The 21,467-nt window shown below is 39.7% G+C and overlaps 1 protein-coding gene across 1 annotated transcript in view; it reads right to left on the reverse strand.

The window, feature by feature from the left end:
• Positions 1 to 21,467, reverse strand: part of ZSWIM5 (zinc finger SWIM-type containing 5) — a 260,178-nt gene that overhangs the window by 30,220 nt on the left and 208,491 nt on the right. Inside the window, exons 5-11 of the mRNA XM_079903847.1 lie at positions 13,858 to 14,037; positions 8,778 to 8,954; positions 6,380 to 6,526; positions 5,730 to 5,867; positions 4,059 to 4,319; positions 3,709 to 3,844; positions 2,699 to 2,856 (exon numbers count right to left, since the gene is read on the reverse strand). Of these exons, the coding sequence (XP_079759973.1) occupies positions 2,699 to 2,856; positions 3,709 to 3,844; positions 4,059 to 4,319; positions 5,730 to 5,867; positions 6,380 to 6,526; positions 8,778 to 8,954; positions 13,858 to 14,037 (1,197 nt within the window). The remainder of the gene's footprint in view (positions 1 to 2,698; positions 2,857 to 3,708; positions 3,845 to 4,058; positions 4,320 to 5,729; positions 5,868 to 6,379; positions 6,527 to 8,777; positions 8,955 to 13,857; positions 14,038 to 21,467) is intronic.

The raw sequence follows: 21,467 nt of genomic DNA on the forward strand, positions 1-21,467 counted from the left end.
TACCAATTCAATTTCTTTGAAATTCTTTTCTTTTTACTGGGGTAAAATATACATAATAAAATTTACCATTTTAACCATTTAAGGGTACAATTCAGTGACATTAAAGACATTCACATTGTTGTGCAACCATCACCACTATTTCCAGAACTTTCTCATCATCCCAAATTTGTAGAGAGATACTTTGAAACTATGTAAATATCCTGTTCCTCATCAAATGTTCAACCACTAGCTTAGCATCTATTGCTATTTCTTCACTGTGGCTATTCTAGGTAACTCATATAAGTGGAATCATACAATGTTTGTCTTTTTGTGTCTGGTTTATTTCACTTAGCATAATGTTTTCAAGGCTCACCCATGTTGTAGCATATATCAGAATTTCATTCCTTTTTATGGCTAAATAATATTCCGTTGTGTGCATATGCTCCATTTTGTTTATCCATTCACCTGTTCACGGATACCTGAGTTATTTCCAACTTTTGGCTACTGTGAATAGTGCTGCTATTAATATTGGTGTACAAATAATCTGTTTAAGTCCATGTTTTCAATTCTTTTGGGTATATACCTAGCTAATTCTTATTTATTTTTGAGTGAACTTTGGTAGTTTGCGTCTATGAAGAAATTAGTCTATTTCATTATGTTGTTTAATTTATTAGCATGAAGTTATTCATAATATTCCCTTATTAACATTTTAATGCCTTTAGAATTTGTTGTGATGTCACTTTTCCCATTCTTGATGTTGGTAATTTTTGTCTTCTCATTTTTTCTTGATAAGTCTGGACAAAGATTTCAATTTTATTTATCTTTTCAAAGAAACAGCTTTTTGTCTCATTGATTTTGTCTGTTTTTCTATAGTTTATTTCATTGATTTCTGTTCTAATCTCTATTATTTCTTTTCTTTTGCTTACTTTAGGTTTCATCTGCTCTTCCTTTTCTGGCTTCTTAAGGCAGAATCTGAGATCACTGATTTGAAACTTTTCTTCTTTTCAAATATAGGTATTAAGTGCTAAAAATTTCCTGCTAAGTAAAGCTTTAGATCCAATCCACACATTTTTATATGTTGTGCTTTTTCATTCAGTTTAAAATATTTTCTAATTTTCTTGTGTTATTTTCCCTTTGTCCAATGAGTTATATGGAAGTGTGTGGTTTAATTTCCAAAACTTCGGTGGATTTTCCATATATCTTTTTATTATTGATTTCTAATTCAACTGTGGTTGTCTGGAAAAGATTTTTATTTCACCTTTGTTTTTGAAAGATATTTTCACTGGTATAGAATTCTAGGTCAAAAGTTTTTTTAAAAAGTACTTTAAAGATTTTTCTCCACTGTCTTCTGGCTTACACTGCCTCTAATGAGAAACCTGCTCTCATACTTATCTTTTGTCCTTTTTATGTAATGTGTATTTTTTCCCTCTAGTTGCTTTTAAGTAAGATTTTCCCTTTTATCACTGGTTTTAAGCAATTTGATTATGATGTGCCTTGGTATAATTTTCTCCATATTTCTTGTGCTTGAGGTCATTGAGCATCCTGGATTTGCAGTCATCCTTATCCTGCTTGGAAAAGGCACTCCATGCCAGGCCACTGCCACCCCCACTTCCGACATGGATGACTATTGTCAAATTTATTACTTTTGCCAATAAGATTTGTGAAAAATGTTATCTCAGGGTAATTTTAATTTGTATTTCTCCAGTGAGGCCAGGCATTTTAATTGTTTAAAAGTCATCTGTATCTTCTTTTCTGTAAACTGACTGATCATATTTTGTTTAATTTTTGTATTGGTTTTTTGATCATTTTTATATTGATTTATCTGTATCTTTTATCTTTTCTACAATGAGCATGCATTTTTTTTGCAATAAGAAGACACAACATAAAGTAATTTTAAATTTAAAAAGTGCTTTTAAAAACTCATGTAGTTTCCTGGTATTGGAAAAATATTCATAGTCCATGGTAGCTAGTATTTTATTATAACTTCTCAGGGGCTTATTTTCACTTCTCTTTGTGATAAAACCTACATAACTAACATGATGTATGTGAGCTTAAAAACCTGAGTCACTCTGGACTGCTTATCTTTTGACCAGGGGCCCTAGAAAAATCATAAACTCTCATATCTGTAAAGAGATTTGGAGCTCCAGCACTTCAGTAGATCTTCCAATGGCCCTGGGACGCTGACAGGTCATTGACAATGATCCCCATTTTATAGATTTTTTTTTTTTTTTTTTTTTTTTTTTTTTGCGGTAAGCGGGCCTCTCACTGTTGTGGCCTCTCCCGTTGCGGAGCACAGGCTCTGGACGTGCAGGCTCAGCGGCCATGGCTTACGGGCCCAGCCGCTCCGCGGCATGTGGTATCTTCCCGGACTGGGGCACAAACCCGCGTCCCCTGCATCGGCAGGCGGACTCTCAACCACTGTGCCACCAGGGAAGCCCCCCATTTTATAGATTTTTAAACCAGAGGCTTAGAAAGGTAAAGTGACTTTATCATATGGAAGGTTAGATTTAGAAGTTACCTTAAAGATGATCTGATTCTCTGTACTCAGAGTCCTACAATTAGTAACTACAGCAAAACTTTGGCTTGGACTCAGGTGTTCATTCTAATAGCAGTAATCAAAGTGAGGATCCCTATCACTATAAGTGCTTAGGGGAGGACAGATAGCTTCTCTGGGCAGGCATACTGGGGGTGCTGGAGCCTTAGGTCTTTCTATGCTCACCTTTGGCAGCAGTCAGCATGGTGGAGGCCAGTTCACACTGCTGTGATTCCAAGTGTCCAAGCGTGAACCAGCGAGGGTAACGGCTGGGCACCACAGATACCATATGGTGAGGGTGGGAAGTGTCGCCTGCAGAAGTTGAGTTTTCTAGAACAGGTAACCTAGAAGACCCAGGGAGAGTCATAAGCTATCACCCAGACCCTTGCCATCTGGAGTCACCTTAGAGCAGCTTGTTCTTTGCTGGGGAGGAATTGGGCAGGAAAGGGTTAATGAAGAACTTTGAAGGTTTTAAAACCTATGGTACCGTACTTTATATGAGGTGAGTGCCTGGGCACTTGTAGAACTCAAGATGAATAGTTCTTACTGCAAATGGATTTGAAAGACAGTTCAAAAACCATAAGATTATTTTTAAAAGCATAAGAAATATATGCCAAGTAATCCTCAGCAGTCCTTTCTGGTTGAGCTGAGGAGCTTTCTCAGCCTTAGAGCCGAACTAAAATTCTTCTTCTGTATGTTCTGCTGCATCCTAGAGGTCCACCTGCCTGAACCAAGGATCCTATTCTAGTTTGGAAACAGGATGCCCATAGCTCATTGTTCTCAAGTCTTGATATAGAAAAACTTACTTCTACTTCCCCAGATGTAGCTGGTGACCTATGCCTGGGAACCATTTCTCAGTTAGGTATGGAAAGGCTCAAACCCCTTGTGAAGCTGCCAAACTGGGCCCAGAACAAAGAGACTCAGGCCTTGGGTGCTCTATATCTGTTAAAAATTCAGAGACTTCCTCAGACAGTTGACTGAGAATGCAGCCAGGGAGCAAGTGCGTCACCAGCGAGGCATCCCAGATAGGAATCCTAGATCGTATGAAAATATCTGAAGCATTTTAGGGCAGGCTGATGGCAGGTCCAATCGAATAGAGAAAGAGTGAAAGAGAAGAAAGTGAGATAAACGAAGAAAAAGAACATCTGAGACTTCTGGTCTAGTGGAGGCATTTGGGCTAGGAAAGGGCTACCCACCTCATGGCACGTAAGGCTAATTTATAGGACAGGTCTGGATCATGAGGCAGCAGAGCTGAGAACAAATACTTGGCAAAGGTATGCATGGGAACACTCTCTCGGTGGATGACTTCTCCCAGACCGCTGAAGGGGCCTCCTGCAGGAAGAAGATAAGCCAGCCAGTTATTTATCTGTATGCTTTTATTTGTCTGCCTGGACTTCAGCCTTAGGATCCCACATGTGTTTGCTAGCCATAAGAACCTTCACTATACTTTAACGTTAAAAATGTTGCTATACCTGTGCTCTGTTAGAGAGGTGAACCCAGAGTCACAGGCCTAAGACTCGGTGACAATAGCCCCTTCTCTACTTACCTTCCAGGAGTAAGATGCACTGCTTCTGCAGTGTTTGCACTAGCTCATCATCCAGCTGCAGCTCCTGGAGTCGACTCAGGAGCTGCTCCTCATTGCGGCACACCTTGTCCTGTGCGTAGAGGCCTTCAGGCATCACCCTCTGTTGACCCATCCCCATCAGAGCAACTTCCATGGCCAATGACAGGTAGGACTCACTGCTGTCTGGGCAGCCTGCAGCCACAGGCACATGCTGGTACACAGGGGCTCTGCTTTCATTCATATCTGAGGACAACAGGGCACCGGATTCGGTAGGTCAGGCCCCATGGATTTTTCTGCCTCTCTTCCCCCCACACTTTGGAATACAGCTTGGTCAAGAGCTAACACAGGGAAGCTGAGTCAAACACCAGAACAGTAAGACAAATATACTGAAAAAAGGTTATACAGGGTTACAAAGATTCCTAACTCCTTCCTAATGCATTATCTGGCTAGGCCAGCTGGGGAAGAATACAATCATACTAATCTTTTGCTAGAATGTTATGTAATACTAATTAACTATTTTTGTGTCTGTCTCTTCACTAGAATGTAAGAACCTTAAAGGAAAGAGACTTTATCTTACTGCCTGAGGCATCTCCAGGGCCTGGTATGTGGAAGGAGCTAAGTGTATGTCTATGGTAAATAAACCCCAAGTACAACTTCAGGTTTTCAAGATGCAAGTGTCATTGTGCAGATGAAACAGACCAAAGATGATGAGTCCTTTTTCAGGGGATCAGAGGGAAGATAGGGTAGCCCCTACCTTGCATTGGGGCCACCCCTTGTATCTCTACCCACAGAAATCCAAATCCATCCAGTTAAACTATTACTTTTGTGACATTTGCAACTTTTATGTTATTAGTACTTTATATGGTCCACCTTTGGGTTCAAAGTTTCAGGAGGAGAGCACAGGTGTAAAAGCCAGAGTCTTAATTTCTTTCCTTTCCCCTTCCTCCATCTGGTAAATATTTATGGAAGACTATTAAATGGGAGTTACTGCCCTAAGTGCTAGGATCACAATGATAAGTCATAATTTCTGCATTCAGGGACCTGACAGTCTAGTAAGAGATACTTACTTGTAAACAGATTGTAATGCAGTGTGCTAAATACCGTAACAGATGTATGTATACAATACAGTGATAGCATAAAGGAAAGAAGAATCAGTTCTGTCTCAAGTCCTTGCTACTTTGAGACTTTATTAAATTACTTCTCTTTTATTTCTGTTTTGTAAATTTGGTACAAAACCACCATAAAGGAGAATGTTCAAGGGGAACATGAGAGTATTACGCAAGGTATACACACTGCTGATGAAGTTTTTTCCCCCTTCCAGACTCTGAGGACTACTTGGCCTCTGACTCCTCAAATCCCCCTAGCCCTTCTTATTCCCCTTGGATTACTCTTTAGGCATTCACACGGTAGGGAAGTGAGAGGAGCAAAGGAAGACTGAGGCTGGCACAGTAAAATGGGTGAGTAGGACAGGGCCAGTCCACAGAGTGGGAAAGGAAGGTGGGAAAGAGAGCAATCCCAAGAAAACCTCTCAGGGGAGGTCCAGTTTGGATAAGAGACCAAAAGGCTGCAAGAGGGGTAAAACAGCCTCTGTCATGGAGGAGAAGAGAGCTCCCAAGGGCAGTTTCGGCTTGCCTTCAGGGCTGACCCCTGTACCTGACACTTCCAGATAGCCATCATCATTCAGGCGGCAGGCCTCAGTCAAAGTGAGAAACAGGCAGCCAATGGGATCCAGGGGGTGGCCCACCCAGCCTTCTAGGTTTGTGATCGTTGTGGTTCCTCTCTGCAACAGTTCTGGAAACAAGCAGGTCAAGGTTTCAGAGAGTGATAGAGACACACTGCTCTCTGTCCCTGCCCGGTCTCTCCATTAGTCTCTTCACCAGTCTCTCTCAGACACTGGCCCTGAAACTCAAAGTAAAGCTTCCCTCACTGTCTTGCTCTGGGTTGATGAGACTGGTCACAAGCTCATCATCCAGCTCTGAGGCATGTGGTGTGCATGTAGGCTGCCTGCTGACAGCACACATATGTAGATACAGCTTTACAGATCTTCTCATACCAGATCTTAGTGGATTCAACTGTCCTGTGAGAGAGGCAGGCCAGCATTATTATTCCCATTTTACAGATAAGAAAACTGATATTCATAGAGGTAAAGTGAGGCACTCCACACAGCAAGGAGAATGACCTAGAATCCCCTAGCCCCTGTAACACCAGGAAACTTAATGAAAATTAAGTACTAGGCCTTGCAGCCCCTGAGGGTCCGCATCAGCCTCAGCCTAAGGAGTTAAGATGGCTCTTGATCACTATACCTTTCTTCTGATGCTTGTAGATTTCCAGCTGCCGTTGCTGCTGCAACCTCAGAGTATTGATAATGGCCACTGTGAGTCTGAGGGCCTCTTTTGGGTAACCATGGGAACGCAGGGCATCAACCCGAGCACAGGCTGTAGGCACATGCTCTACCAGATGAGAAGAAAATATTTTGATTGAGTTAAATTTTCAAATCAGGAAAATTCATGCTTGACAAAGGGAGACTGTATTCAGTTCAGTTCCTCAAATTCAACCTGACATCTACTGTGTACCAGAAATTGTACCTTACCTTTTAGGGATAGAAAGTTGAATAAGTCACACGTACTACCTCCAAGGAGACACCCTGCAGCCCCAGTGTAATGGTTTGGTGTAGAAAGGGACAAAGAACTAGGATAATAAAATGTTGTACCTCTTTGTGAACATGTACTACAGGAAGGCAATGTAGCAACAAACTGCCTTTATAGAGGGAAAGGCCTCATTTGTTTATTAATCCTATGCTTCCTGAGAACCTATTAAATGCCAGGTAGCATGCTGGGCAAAGCAGCTACAAAGATGAATAAGAAATGGTCACTTTCCTCAAAGTGCTCACAAATGATACATAAACATATCATTATAAAACAGTTGAAAAGAAATGACATGATAGAAATATACACAGAAAGAAAATAATATTTGAGCTATAGCCTTTGTAGGGCAAGTAATATTTTAAATATGTAGACAAGCAGGGAAAGGCATTCCTGGTTGCCTTTATATATAACATATAAACAGAGGCGTATAAGTAAAAGCATAAAAAGTATTCTAGATAACATCTTCAGAGTACGGCAAATAGTTCTGTGTGGAGTTAGGTTATGTGGCTAGAGATAGCCTGGAAATGACTACCAAAGGCTTATAAAAGTGATTATAATAAATGGGGAAGTGATTATAATGAGATTTACGGTTTATTTTGTGATTTCTTTTAAGATAACATTAAAAATTATACAAATAGTTATAGAAAATTTGAAAATATAGATAAAACAAAATAAAGATTGGAGATAACCATTATTTCTAGTTTCATATTTCATTTTATGAAAAAATATATATCCAGACTTTTCTATTTAATTTTAATAAAAATGGGATATTTTAATTATTGTTTTATAACTAGGTTTTTCCACTTAATAACATATTGTAAATATTTTCCCATATTAAATACACTTCTATAACATTAAAAATGATTACATATCATTCCACTGAATATACATACTATCCATTAAGTCAATCAATCCCCTATTGTTGGACATTTAGATTGCTTCCAATTTTTCTCCTCTGTACATTATACATCCATGCTCTAATAAGCCCCATAATTTTATGCATATTCTTAGTTAATTATAGCTCAGGATAAATTCCTAGAGGTAGAATTCCTGGATCAAGGGCTATGAATGTATTTTAAAGGCTTTTGATAAATGTTGTTGAAATGTTGTAAGCATTTACATTCCTACCAGTAGTATATGAGATTACCTCTCCTACATGTAACCTCTCCTCTACCAAAACCTAATTATCTTTATTTATAAAATTTCTGACTATTTGACAATTGAAACATGATAATTCAGTGTTGTTTTGATTTGCATCTTTGTTTATTAATGAGGTTATATTTTTTCTCATGCTTGTTATATATATGTTTTAGAAGTGTTAGATCAGAGAAGAAGAAATATAATCAAAGGGAATTTCAGGTGGATTCAGCAAGATCTTGTGAAAGACAAAGATATGGGGTGAGGGATGGAGGTAGGGAATTGGGAGATGATAATAAAAATGTACGCAATTGTCGTTAAGACTCAGAAAATGCGTATTTTTTAAAAGTGTCTAGTTTGGAATGGGCATTCTGTAATAAAGTCAAGAACAGATTGACAGAGGCTAGAGGAGGGTTTAAACTCACAATGGAACAGCTCTATTCTGTTATGATGACGGAAGGAATGAGGAAAGGAAGACAGCTTGGTGACAAATGCAGATAGTGCCTTAGCTACTAGTACAGAGTAATTTAAGTTTCAAAGTTCATGCCTTTTCAGCAAAATATGTAATTTCAGAGTAGATTACAATGTTGCTCGGTAACTGCTGACTAAGAGAGCCTGTGAACTAATGTCTAATGATTTTGTTAGTACTCTTTCAGATTTACTAACTCCTTTCCCCTCCCCAAACTTAGGAAACAATATAAATCCCTCTATTTGAGGTTACTGTACCTCACTTGTACATATGCAAATCACCCAGGCTACACATAAATACCCTGAGGCCCTAGTCAAGGCCCCAGAAGATCTGTATGAAGACTGTCCAAAGTGTAGTTGTGTTGCTGGTACCTATGCAGATGGCTCACTCAAGCTTGGCATGAGGTGAGAGAGGGCTCTGAAATTCTGAGAGTAGGACAGGTACACTTACCAAGCCACAGTGGCTGGCCTTGGGAATTAAAGAGTAGTCTCTCACTTTCCTGCTGGCAGGCAGGAGCTATATATACATCACTGCTGATTATTCGCTGTAAGTGGCTGTCCTGCCAATGCAATTCACGGCCCTCGATGGCTCTAGTGAACACTGTCCGCCTTGGTCTGGATAAAGAATCTGGGGAAAGAAAGAAATGCAGCAGTTCAATGATGGGTAATCTGAAGCTCTAGCTCCTGTGTCTTCTTCAGGGTGGGAGGAATGGCAGAAGAATAGTGTATAGTTAGTGACAGCAGTCACTCTGCCATCTGTCTGGGTGTTCGTTGTGTTGCTTCTTTATTGGATAGCTTTTAGTGTGTCTGTGCCCTCTATGGGAAAACCTTTCTACATAGATCTATGGCTGAAGACCAGTTTCTCGTAGGACCCAGAAACACATGAAAGAGAGGAGGGACCGTGGTGCTCAGCTGCTCAATTATGAGGATACAAACTGCTTCTATAGAAGCCAGAGGAACAGAGAAGCAGCTAGGTAATGTCCCTGGCCAACCCATAACCTGTTTCTTTTACAGCATGACCCACATCAGACTAAGTACTTCTGTGACATGGATATAAAAGCTGAAAAAGAGCTGAAGCCCTGTGTATTCTGGTATCTTTATCACACTAGTATCTGCAAGCTTACAACCTTGTTCTCCCATAAGAAAAATTGATGCTGACAAAAGACTAAATTGTTTTCTCACTGGAGTCCTACCATGCCATCTCTCTTCAGGAAAAGGGCTGCAGGGAAACAGTAGACAAAGTAAGTTCAATTCTTCAGGGTGGTGTGTAGGAAGACCAAATGGAAGATACAATCATAAAATGTGGATATAGGAGGACTCATGGAAGTGACATTTAAGGAAATGAAAACATAAACGATCATTTAACTCTCTGCCAGACTAAGAACAGTTGAAACTATTTTGGGATCAAGAACTGAAATACAGGTATTTCCCGAGATGCCCAAATGAGTTGTGCATCTACTGAGCCTGTGCAAAAATACTGGGAGGGAAAGTCAGAGGATTCAGACTGAACATGAAAGAAACGAACATATTCATCTACTAAGCAAAAGTCCTTGGAATCTGGTCATCTCTTCAGAAACCTGTATATTCCTTAGAGTGCAGGCTCAGAGGATTAAATCAGAATAGCACTGACAATATTTACTGAAATTGCTTCTCCTTCATGTCACCCCTCAGCTGAAGCACAACGACCCTTCTACTGGCTGCAGTCGGAGCCCCTCTCCTGCTAAACTGAGAATCCACCGTGGGTCTGCTCAGCCCACAGTGGGGATTAGGCTCCCAGTATGTTTTGTATTTCATGAAGTCAGCAAATAATGACTGCCTACTACATGGCAGGTACTGTTCTAGGTATTCAGGATATAAGAAGTCCTTGGCTTCATGGACCTTTATATTCAAATGGGGAGAGACAGTTAAATGAATGTATAGTATAGTAAATATATAAGATGGTTATGAGCGCTAAGGAAGAGACTAAAGCAAAGTTAGGGAGAAAGGCAAGCTGGTATTGGGTGGGGGTTATTGTTTTATATAGCATGGTTTTTAATAAGGTAAAATGTGAACAGAGACCTGAAGGAACTGAAGAGCAAGCCTCAGATATAACTAAGGGAAGAGCATCCTAGGCAAAAGGAACAGCAAGTGCTACTGGTGGGAACATATTTGTAGTGTTTGAGGGTAGTGAGGAGGCCAGTGTACCTAGAATGGAGTAAATAAGCAGGAAAGTCATAGGAGATGAAGCCAGAGAGATACTAGGAAACCAGACCATGGAGGGCCTTCTGGGCCATGAGGCAAAGATGAGAAGTCACTGGAGGTCATTGAGCCATTGAAGGTATATGATCTGATTTGCATTTTAAAAGGACAACTGGCAGCAGTATTGAGAACAGACTTTACGATGGAAGCAGTTAGGAGGCCACTGCAATAATTTGTGAAAGACGATGAATCTGTTCAGAGTAACAAGCAGTGGAGGTGATGAGAGTAAATGAACCCTGGATATATTTTGAAGGTAAAGGTAATAGGATTTGCTCGTGGATTAGATCTGGGATGAGAAAGAGAAGAATCAAGGATGACTCCAAGGTTTTTAACATAGACTTGTCATATATGGAGACAGGGAAGACTGCAAGAGGAGCAGGTTTGGGTGGGGCTAGAGGGGTAAGAAATCCTACTGAGATCCTATTAATATCTAAGCTGAAACATCAAAAAGGTAGATGAACATGTAAATCTGGAGTTGAGAGGAAAAGTCTGGGCAAGAGATATAAATCTGGATGTTGTTAGTATATAGATGATTAGTAAAACAATGCAATTACCAGGGGAGTAAATATAGAAAGAGAAGTGGTTTGATAACTGAGCCCTGGGTACTCTAGCATTTTAGGTTGGGAAGTGGTGGGGAGACAGTAAAGGAGACTGAGAAGGAGGGGCCAATGAAGAGGAGAACCAAGAGAGTAGTGTCTTGGAAATAAGGTGTTTGAAGGAGAGAGTGATCGATTGTGACAAATACTGCTGATGGGTCAAGTAAGATTCTGACTGAGAACTAGATTTAGCAATGGTTAGCGTTAGTGACCAGTACAAGAGATGTTTCAGTACTGAAGGGATGAAAGCCTGACTGGAATGAGTTGAAGAGAGAATAAGAGCAGAAGAAGTAGAGAAGATAAATATATAATATTCTTCTGAGCATTTTTCTTAATTCTACCACTTATTTCTACTACCTCAGAGAAACAAGGTGGTAGACAGAGAGTCATGTGGGGTCAACAAGAATATTTTTTGCTTTGTTTTGTTTTGGGATGAAAGATAAAACAATGTGCTTGTATACTCAGAGGAATAATCCACAAAAACCTGTGACGCAGGAGAGAGTACAGATAGTTCCTGGGGTGATGTCCTAGATAAAAGGAATAAGATCTCAAGAACAAGTGGAGGGTTTGCACTTAGAAGCACAAACAAAAACAGCAGAAGAGGCAGAGTAGATGAGTAGAGACAGAAGCAGATGTGGTGATAGAGTTTTGGAAATTCTCTTCTGATTGCTTCTATATTCTCAGTGAACAGGAAGCAAGTCTTCAGGATGAAAGTGAGGATGGGGAGAAAGTATAGAAAGTTTTAAGGAAAAGATGGTGTGAAATAGTAATTTAGAAGACTGAAAGAAGGCACAGACTAGGGAAATGTAGTTGATGTCTGGACAATACTATGGACCCACTTGAGACTAGTGGTCATAAACTTAAGATAAGACCAGTTATCATAGTCATGTTTCTCTCCACCATGTTCAGCTGTGTGGGTGTGAGCACCAAGTAACTAGAAAGTTAGACTGAACTACTAAGGTTAGGGTTTTGCTATGTGAGTGTAACTAAGGGAACGAGGGGGTTGAGTATGTATGCAAGGTAGTGATTATAACGATGCACCAAGGAATCTAATCGGGATAAGAAGGAAAATGAGGCTACCACAAGGATGGAAAAGTGATAGCATCAAAACTCCTAGTGGGTCAAAGAATTACTGGAATACCAGAGAAAATAACCTAGTAAGACTGGTGGTGCTAATTAGAGCTGCTTGAAATTGCGATTGTGAAGAAGGTGTACTTATTGGTAATGGCAAGCTTTAGGGTATGATCTTGGGGTTGCATAGCTAAGTTATGATAGAAGATAGACTATTAAAAGAGAGGAGGTCAAAGAACTGAAAGACTAGAATACTGAAAGTACCATCTATGTGGCTATTTAAATGATCAAGAATCATGACAGAAGTAGAGGCAGAGAGTAGTGTTAGTGAGCCAGTAACCAAAAATCTTCAAGGAATGAGGGGGATTGCCCCAGAGGTCAAACGACCAAAACCTGGAGGGCAGCAGACAGCATATTTTAACAGCACTGACTTTAAAGCTGGGGGGTATTTTAGGAAGGAGGGTAGGACAATGATGTAGAAATGGCAATGAAGAATAAGCAGGATGCCTATTGCTCCATCAGGCCCAAAGGTAAAGAGATGTGAGAGATAAATCAGCCACAGCTTGAGAAGACTTAAGAGGAAACAACATTCTCAAATATACTGTCACCAGTATACTGTGACAAGGAAGAAACTGCCAGACAGGAGGCATGTGTTTATACACATGTGACTCTCTCTATGCCAAACCAAAGTCAATACTAAAAGGATACATTCCTGTGTTGTGGAGGTTAGATGAATGCCAGCAAAGGGTAGCTTCAAGTGGCAAAGTTGTAGGCTTTTCATCTCTCATTACCTTGGTTGCCTTAAATACACTGATAATCAATTATGGTACAGCAGATGAAGACCAAGCAAGAACAATAATTTAAGTGATTTCCTCCTAGAGGTTAAAAATATCAGTAGATTTATCACTTAAAATAAAAGGGAGGACATGTAAAATCAATGTCTGATAAAAATCTACCAATAAAGGATCCCCATGGGCTAAAGAGCAATCAATTGCCAACAGCAAATGGCCTGAGTTACATGAACTAAAGCTGATGTGAATGTCGATGTCCAGTGATACCTGGTCAGTGGGCTCAAAAGGCAGAGGGTACAATATCACTGTACTGGATTTGTCTTAAAATGGAGCAAGAGTCCTAGCCATATCTCGGAACGATGACCCCCTCCTAGAAATGTGCTGTATAAAAATTTGAGGAAAACAGAGAAAAGTAAGTAAGAAAGGCAATTGTCAGGACTTTTTTTTAAGTTGTTTTTTTTTTTCTCCCAGGTCTTCTATCATTCCCTTGAGGTAGGTCTTCTGAGCTAAAACCAACCCCAACTGAGGCCAAGATCCATTAGTCATGAAAAACTTGAAGGGTAAAGAGGATTCATGAAGAGGGCTCTAGGAATTTATGCTGGGCACTGTAAGGACACTCTAGATGTGGAAAAGGACAGCATCCTCAATGTCAAAGATACAAGCTCACCCTTATTTAAGGTTTGGCATTTCAAGACAAACAAAAGAACAGGCTTTTCTTATTTAGGATGACAATTCTGACAGTCCAAAAGTTGTCCAGCCACCTTTGTTCTCAGGCTTTACCCTCCGACCTTTTGGAGTTCCAGGCATGAAGACGCTAAAATGATATCTGGCTCACCTGAACGGTGACTGGCATTCTGGGGCAGTGCGTTGGTGATGTTGGGCAGCTCATGCCCATAGTTCCCATCCTCCAGGGGACAGACATCCAGGTCATTCCACTTCTGCAGCTGCTGCAGCCAACAGGATTTTTCCTCCAATTTGCAATGTGGATTTAAAATGATGCACACCCACAACGCCCCTGGAAAAGAAAGCAACCCACATTCTTGACATCTCTCCTTTGATGTATGTCTAAGCCTTAATTTTTCAGTTTACTCTTTTCTTCCATTTTTTGTTGGTAGGAAAAGTTTCCAAAATATCAGCTTTTCTCAATATAAAAAAACAAATCTAAAAAAAAACCAGCCCCTGGGCTTCCCTGGTGGCGCAGTGGTTGGGAGTCTGCCTGCCGATGCGGGGGACACGGGTTCGTGCCCTGGTCCGGGAAGGTACCACATGCCGTGGAGCGGCTGGGACCGTGAGCCATGGCCACCGAGCCTGTGCGTCCGGAGCCTGTGCTCCGCAACGGGAGAGGCCACAACAGTGAGAGGCCCACACACTGCAAAAAAAAAAAAAAGAAAAACCAGCCCCCAAACCAAATCTGCTAAAGTTTTCAGAAATGCTTATTTTTCCTTCCCAAAGGTTTCTTAAAGCAGAGTGACTATCTTGATATCTGGATATATGCCTGTGATGATGAACAAGACAGATTTGGGCTTGAATTCCGAGCTCAGATCTGCAGTCCAACAAACATTTATTGAGAGAGTTCTTGTTCAAGACCTTGTATTGGAGAATAAGACCCTGTTCCTACCCTTGAGGAGCTGTCCAATGGGGGAGATAGATCAATAAACACAGTGTCATTTGAATATGGTAAGTGTTAAGATAAAGATATATTCAGGGTACAATAATAGCACAGAGGAAGGGCATTTAGCATAAGAAGGAAGGTGCTCAGAAAAGGATTTTAGTTGACCTTAGACTTTCTGAGCTTCAAATCCCTCAACTGTAAAACTGAGATCATAATGTAAAGGGCCTAGCATATTTGGCACAGAGTGGAATTTAGTATTTCCCTTTTCCAAGGAAAATCGTTTATTTGTACTTGGATTTTGATACTGTTGATCAGCTGTGATGCCTTAAAACTATCACATTCTTGGATCTTCTCTGTCACTATAGCAGAGTATCACATATTCCACATAACCAATGAGTACTGTTTCTTTGACCACATCACCCTTCTTTGCAAGCAAACCTGCTTCTTATTTTCAAAGTTGGCTATGTGGCTGAGACAGAAGTATTCTCAATCTCAAGTTAACAATAAGCCTGGCTGCAGAGTGTCTTAAGTTAAACATCCTTTGGGATGGTGTTACATACATAGACGGCAGTATATTCAGACACTATTTCAAGGCCCCTCAAAGTCAAATAGGAATGTTTTAAAAGACCATTTAAGCCTCAATTTCAGGTACTAACTAGAGGTGATGAAAATTCATTTCTATTGGCTCAATTCAGTTTTTCAAATCCACAGTGAAAAAGAAACTACACTATGTAATATAATAGTATTATATAATGATGGTTCTTAAGGGGATTATAATTAGGAGTCCCTCAAAAAATAATTATACTAAAGCATAGTAAATGCTATTATAACCACATATAAAATGCTATGAGAATATGTATGATGGAACAATTAACTCTGTAGATGGGGTCAGGAAAAGTTATAACATTTGAGTTTGTCCTTGAAGAATAAACATGAGTTAATTCTAGTTAAAAAATGGCTAACTAAATACATATGCTCATCATCAGTCCCTCTTGATACTTCACTAAAATGAAAGTAGAGGGATAAGAACAGGCATAAACTCACATAGACACATAGAATGGGAGAGATGAAAGAGAAGAGTCATAAAATTGGGAATCTGGAAGGCATGTGGATGAGAGATAGCTGACATAGCAGAAGAAAGTTGAAAACGCCATCAGCAGTTAGGAAAGCCCAGCAGCAGACTGATTCATGCTGCAGAGCCCCGCTGAAAGTGGGGCCGAAATATAGTGGAACAGGTTAGAAATTTGTCAAAGGTCTCAGGATCACAGACTTCCTCCTCTATTCAGGGTAGCTCAGTGCCTGTTCATTCTCTCTCCTGGAAGAAAACCAGAGCTTTACTCACTGGAAAGATAGATTCGGAGAGGCTCTGGATTGGGAATACTGTGTACAACTGAGGGTGAGGTTTCCATGCGAAAAACTGAGGGAGTAAGAAAAATATACATATTGTACAAATGGACACACTTACCCCCATCATCCAACCCTCTTTCCCTATTTGGTTCTGAGAAAACTGTGACAGGCTTATAATCCAGACATGGTGTTCATGTCCTAGTGTTTTGTGGAAGGTAGAACTTGTGAGTAAAAAAATTAGCTGAGGAAATATCTAAGCAAAGTGTTGAAGGAGCAGCCTGGTTTCTCTTGACTGCTTATAGTAAAATGCAAGAAGAAAGAAATTATTTAAAGACAGAACTGTGAATCAAAAAGGAAGCAGAACTTAAAGATGTGGAACATGCTCAGCCTATCCACATTGAAAAGAATGAGAAAGCCTGTTTGGGAAAGAATATAATGGTGTGACCCTTAGAGAGGTAAATCTTCATCTTTTATTGTAGGAATAAAAAGAGAATACCTAGAATTAAAAAATCAAGAAAGAACAGTTATTTAGAAATGTGGAGGCATGTTAGAAAAAGCAGCTGAAAGAATTAAAAATTGCTCTTTCTGAGAAGTAGGAACTGACAATGTGAAGGAATATGGCATAGAAATATTGTTTTTTATTATAAAGTTCGTAGAACTCTTTGACATTTTAACCTGTATACATGTATTACTTCATTTTGATAGAAGAACAAGAGATAAATAGGAGTGGTTTGGGCGGAGAGATCAAGGGACGGTATATACCCAAACAGGAGAAAGGACATAAGCGAAGACAAAGACGTTCTCATGAGTCATCTTAGTTTCTTTGGATATTAAGTCTATTGGATGTTTTTTCGTTTTGGTAGAAAATTTTTGTAATCTAGCATGTTAGCTTTTAGTACTATTGGGACTGTGAGTTCCTACCAATTACAGTGTCCTTTCTGAACACCAGGTGGCAGGAAATCCCTAATATATAGGAGGTAAAGGAGGTAAAAAATTTCTAACCGTGTGACAGTAAGAAAGATGCACAAATATTCAGATCATAAAAATTACTTTCTCTACTTTTAGAATTTAAGAGTGCTAAAGGCCTGTATAAACCTCAAGAAAAAAATTTTTTTCTTCACATTGTAGTCTTTTCCTGTGGTGTCTGTATTACACTGTTTGCTGGTTCTTGTAAAATTGATGTAGGGATAGGGTCCCACCCACCAACAAACAAAAAAGATAAGAAAACCTCATCATTTAAGATGCGGGAAGAGGAGCGCTAAGAACACAATTTTGAGGAAGCACCAATATTTAAGTAATGAGCAGAGGAGAAGGAGGAATAAGCAAAAGAGATTAAGAAAGAAAGATAAGAGAGATGGAAGAACCAGGAGAAATTAGTGACACACAAGCCAATTAGCAATGTCTAATGAGGCAGAGTGTCAGTATTAGTAAGAAACATTTACTTTACAGTTTAAGATGTGCTTTTTGTTTATAGTGAAGTAAAAGATTTTCACATTTAATCTTCATAAGTATAACGAGAACCAAAGAGAGGCCATTAAACTTGGCCTTATGAATGGCAAAATCAATAGGATAACAGGAACAGGAAACAGATTGGGTGAGTTGAGAGAGGCTTAACAGGCAAAAAAAGCAGGGAACTAACTACAGTCATCAAGGAGTTACCATTTCCTAGGCACTGAAATATTAAAAAGGGGATCCCTAGAAAGTGAGTACTTCCACCTGTAAGTTTAAAATGAGTTTTCTGTTTTACTAAGTCATTATGGATTTGTTTTAAAACAAACTCAAGAGATTGCTGCATCTCTAAGAAAGAGACAAGGCAAAAAATCCTGCAGGTGCCTACATGTAACAGGGATGTAGGGACTGTGTTACCATGATCCAAAAGCAGATTTTCCAGCAACTTAAAAAAAGCATCACCTGAGGATACGGGGAGGGGGAAGGGTAAGCTGGGACAAAGTGAGAGAGTGGCATGGACATATATACACTACCAAATGTAAAACAGATGGCTAGTGGAAAGCAACCGCATAGCACAGGGAGATCAGCTCGGTGCTTTGTGACCACCTAGAGCGGTGGGATAGGGAGGGTGAGAGGGAGGGAGATGCAAGAGGGAAGAGATATGGGGACATATGTATAAGTATAGCTGATTCACTTCGTTATAAAACAGAAACTAACACACCATGGTAAAGCAACTATACTCCAATAAAGATGTTTAAAAAAAAAGCATCAAAAACTCTAGCCAAGTGTAGGTACTATGGAAGTTAAAATTTTACATAATTATTATATATTAAACATAATAATAAATAATAGCAACTATTTCTTTTTATGGGCTATGCATTATAATAGGCACTTTATATATATTATCTTATTCAGTCTTCCAACTGTGCGGGTCAACAGGACTTGGATTGGGTGTAGAAGGTAGAAAACAGAGGGAACCTAGGATGACTCAGATTTTCTTCTTGAGCAGCTAGATACATCTCACGACCCTGTACTGAGATGGGGAAAATTAGGCTTTCACGGGAAAAATAAGAGTTCTGTGATGGTCATGTTAAGTTTGAGATGTTTCTTAGACATGGTGGGAAGCTGGACACTGAGCCTACAGTTCAAGAGAAAGGTCAGAGCTAGAGACATAAGTTTGTGACTTGCCTACATCTAGATTATATTTAAAGCCATGGGACTGAATATGATCACTTAGGTACAGAATGCAGACAGGGCAGTGGGTACTGCAGAATACTCAATATTTAGAAGGATTGAGAAAAGGAAGAGGAGCCTACAAAGCAGTGTGACAGAAAGTAGCCAGAATGTGGGAGGAAACCCAGGAGGGTGTGTGGGGTTATGAAAGCTAAGAGAGTACGTTTCAAGATGGGTATGGTCAATTTTATTGAAAACTGCTAAGAGGTCAAGTAAAATAACAACAGAGAAGTGGCCACTGCAATATGGAAGTCACTGGTGACTGTAGCAAGAGCTACTTGTCAGTAGAGTGGCAACAATGAGCAATGGAAGCTCAATTGCAGTGGGCTCGGGAGAGAATTGGAGGTAAGCAAATGGAAAGAGTGACTGCAGACAAGGTTTTCAAGAAGTGTTGTTTTGTGGGATAGGGAGGGTGGGAGGGAGGCTCAAGAGGGAGGGGATATGGGGATATATGTATACGTATAGCTGATTCACTTTTTTTTAACATGTTTATTGGAGTATAATTGCGTTACAATGGTGTGTTAGTTTCTGCTTTATAACAAAGTGAATCAGCTATACATATACATATATCCCCATATCCCCTCCCTCTTGCATCCCCCTCCCCTTCTCCCTATCCCACCCACCCTTCTAGGTGGTCACAAAGCACTGAGCTGATCTCCCGGTACTATGCGGCTGCTTCCCACTAGCTATCTATTTTATTTATTTATTTTTACATCTTTATTAGAGCATAATTGCTCTACAATGGTGTGCTAGTTTCTGCTTTATAACAAAGTGAATCGGTTATACATATACCTATGTCCCCATATCTCTTCCCTCTTGCGTCTCCCTCCCTCCCACCGCGCTAGGTGGTCACAAAGCACCGAGCTGATCTCCCTGTGCTATGCAGCTGCTTCCCACTAGCTATCTATTTTACATTTGGGAGTGTATATATGTCCATGCCACTCTCTCACTTTGTCCCAGTTTACCCTTCCCCCTCCCCGTATGCTCAAGTCTATTCTCTAGTAGGTCTGCGTCCTTATTCCCATCTTGCCCCTAGGTTCTTCATGACCACTTTTTTTTTAAAGATTCCATGTATATGTGTTAGCATACAGTATTTGTTTTTCTTTTTCTGACTTACTTCACTCTGTATGACAGACTCTAGGTCCATCCACCTCACTACAAATAACTCAGTTTCATTTCTTTCTATGGTTGAGTAATATTCCATTGTATATATGTGCCACATCTTCTTTATCCATTCATCTGTCGATGTACACTTAGGTTGCTTCCATTTCCTGGCTATTGTAAACAGAGCTGCAATGAACATTGTGGTACATGACTCTTTTTGAATTATGGTTTTCTCAGGGTATATGCCCAGTAGTGGGATTGCTGGGTCGTATGGTAGTTCTATTTTTAGTTTTTTAAGGAATCTCCATACTGTTCTCCATAGTGGCTGTATCAATTTATATTCCCACCAACAGTGCAAGAGGTTTCCCTTTCCTCCACACCCTCTCCAGCATTTATTGTTTGTAGATTTCTGATGATGCCCATTCTGACCGGTGTGAGATGATATCTCATTGTAGTTTTGATTTGCATTTCTCTAATGATGAATGATGTTCAGCATTCTTTCATGTGTTTGTTGGCAATCTGTATACCTTCTTTGGAGAAATGTCTATTTAGGTCTTCTGCCCATTTCTGGATTGGGTTGTTTGATTTTTTGATACTGAGTTGCATGAGCTGCTTGTAAATTTTGGAAATTAATCCTTTGTCAGTTGCTTCATTTGCAAATATATTCTCCTATTCTGAGGGTTGTCTTTTCATCTTGTTCATGGTTTCCTTTGCTGTGCAAAAGCTTTTAAGTTTCATTAGGTCCCGTTTATTTTTGGTTTTATTTCCATTTCTCTAGAAGGTGGGTCAAAAAGGATCTTGCTGTGATGTATGTCATAGAGTGTTCTGCCTGTGTTTTCTTCTAAGGTTTGGTAGTGTCTGGCCTTACATTTAGGTCTTTAACCATTTTGAGTTTATTTTTGTGTATGGTGTTAGGGAGTGTTTTAATTTCATTCTTTACATGTTGCTGTGCAGTTTTCCCAGCACCACTTATTGAAGAGGCTGTCTTTTCTCCTTTATCAAAAATAAGGTGACCATATGTGCATGAGTTTATCTCTGGGCTTTCTATCCTGTTCCATTGATCTATATTTCTGTTTTTGTGCCAGTACCATACTGTCTTTATTACTGTAGCTCTGTAGTATAGTTTGAAGTCAGGGAGCCTGATTCCTCCAGCTCCGTTTTTTGTTCTCAAGATTGTTTTGGCTATTCGGGGTCTTTTGTGTTTCCATACAAATTGTGAAATTTTTTGTTCTAGTTCTGTGAAAAATGCCAGTGGTAGTTTGATAGGGATTGCATTGAATCTGTAGATTGCTATGGGCAGTAGAGTCATTTTCACAATGTTGATTCTTCCAATCCAAGAACATGGTATATCTCTCCATCTATCTGTATCACCTTTAATTCTTTCATCAGTATCTTATAATTTTCTGCATACAGGTCTTTTGTCTCCTTAGGTAGGTTTATTCCTAGATATTTTATTCTTTTTGTTGCAGTGGTAAATGAGAGTGTTTTCTTAATTTCACTTTCAGATTTTTCATCATTAGTGTATAGGAATGCCAGAGATTTCTGTGCATTAATTTTGTATCCTGCTACTTTACCAAATTCATTGATTAGCTCTAGTAGTTTTCTGGTAGCAAATTTAGGATACTCTATGTATAGTATCATGTCATCTGCAAACAGTGACAGCTTTACTTTTTCTTTTCCAGTTTGGATTCCTTTTATTT

This window comes from Stenella coeruleoalba (genome assembly GCF_951394435.1).
Source record: "Stenella coeruleoalba genome assembly, chromosome: 1".
Classification (NCBI taxonomy): Eukaryota; Metazoa; Chordata; class Mammalia; order Artiodactyla; family Delphinidae; genus Stenella; species Stenella coeruleoalba.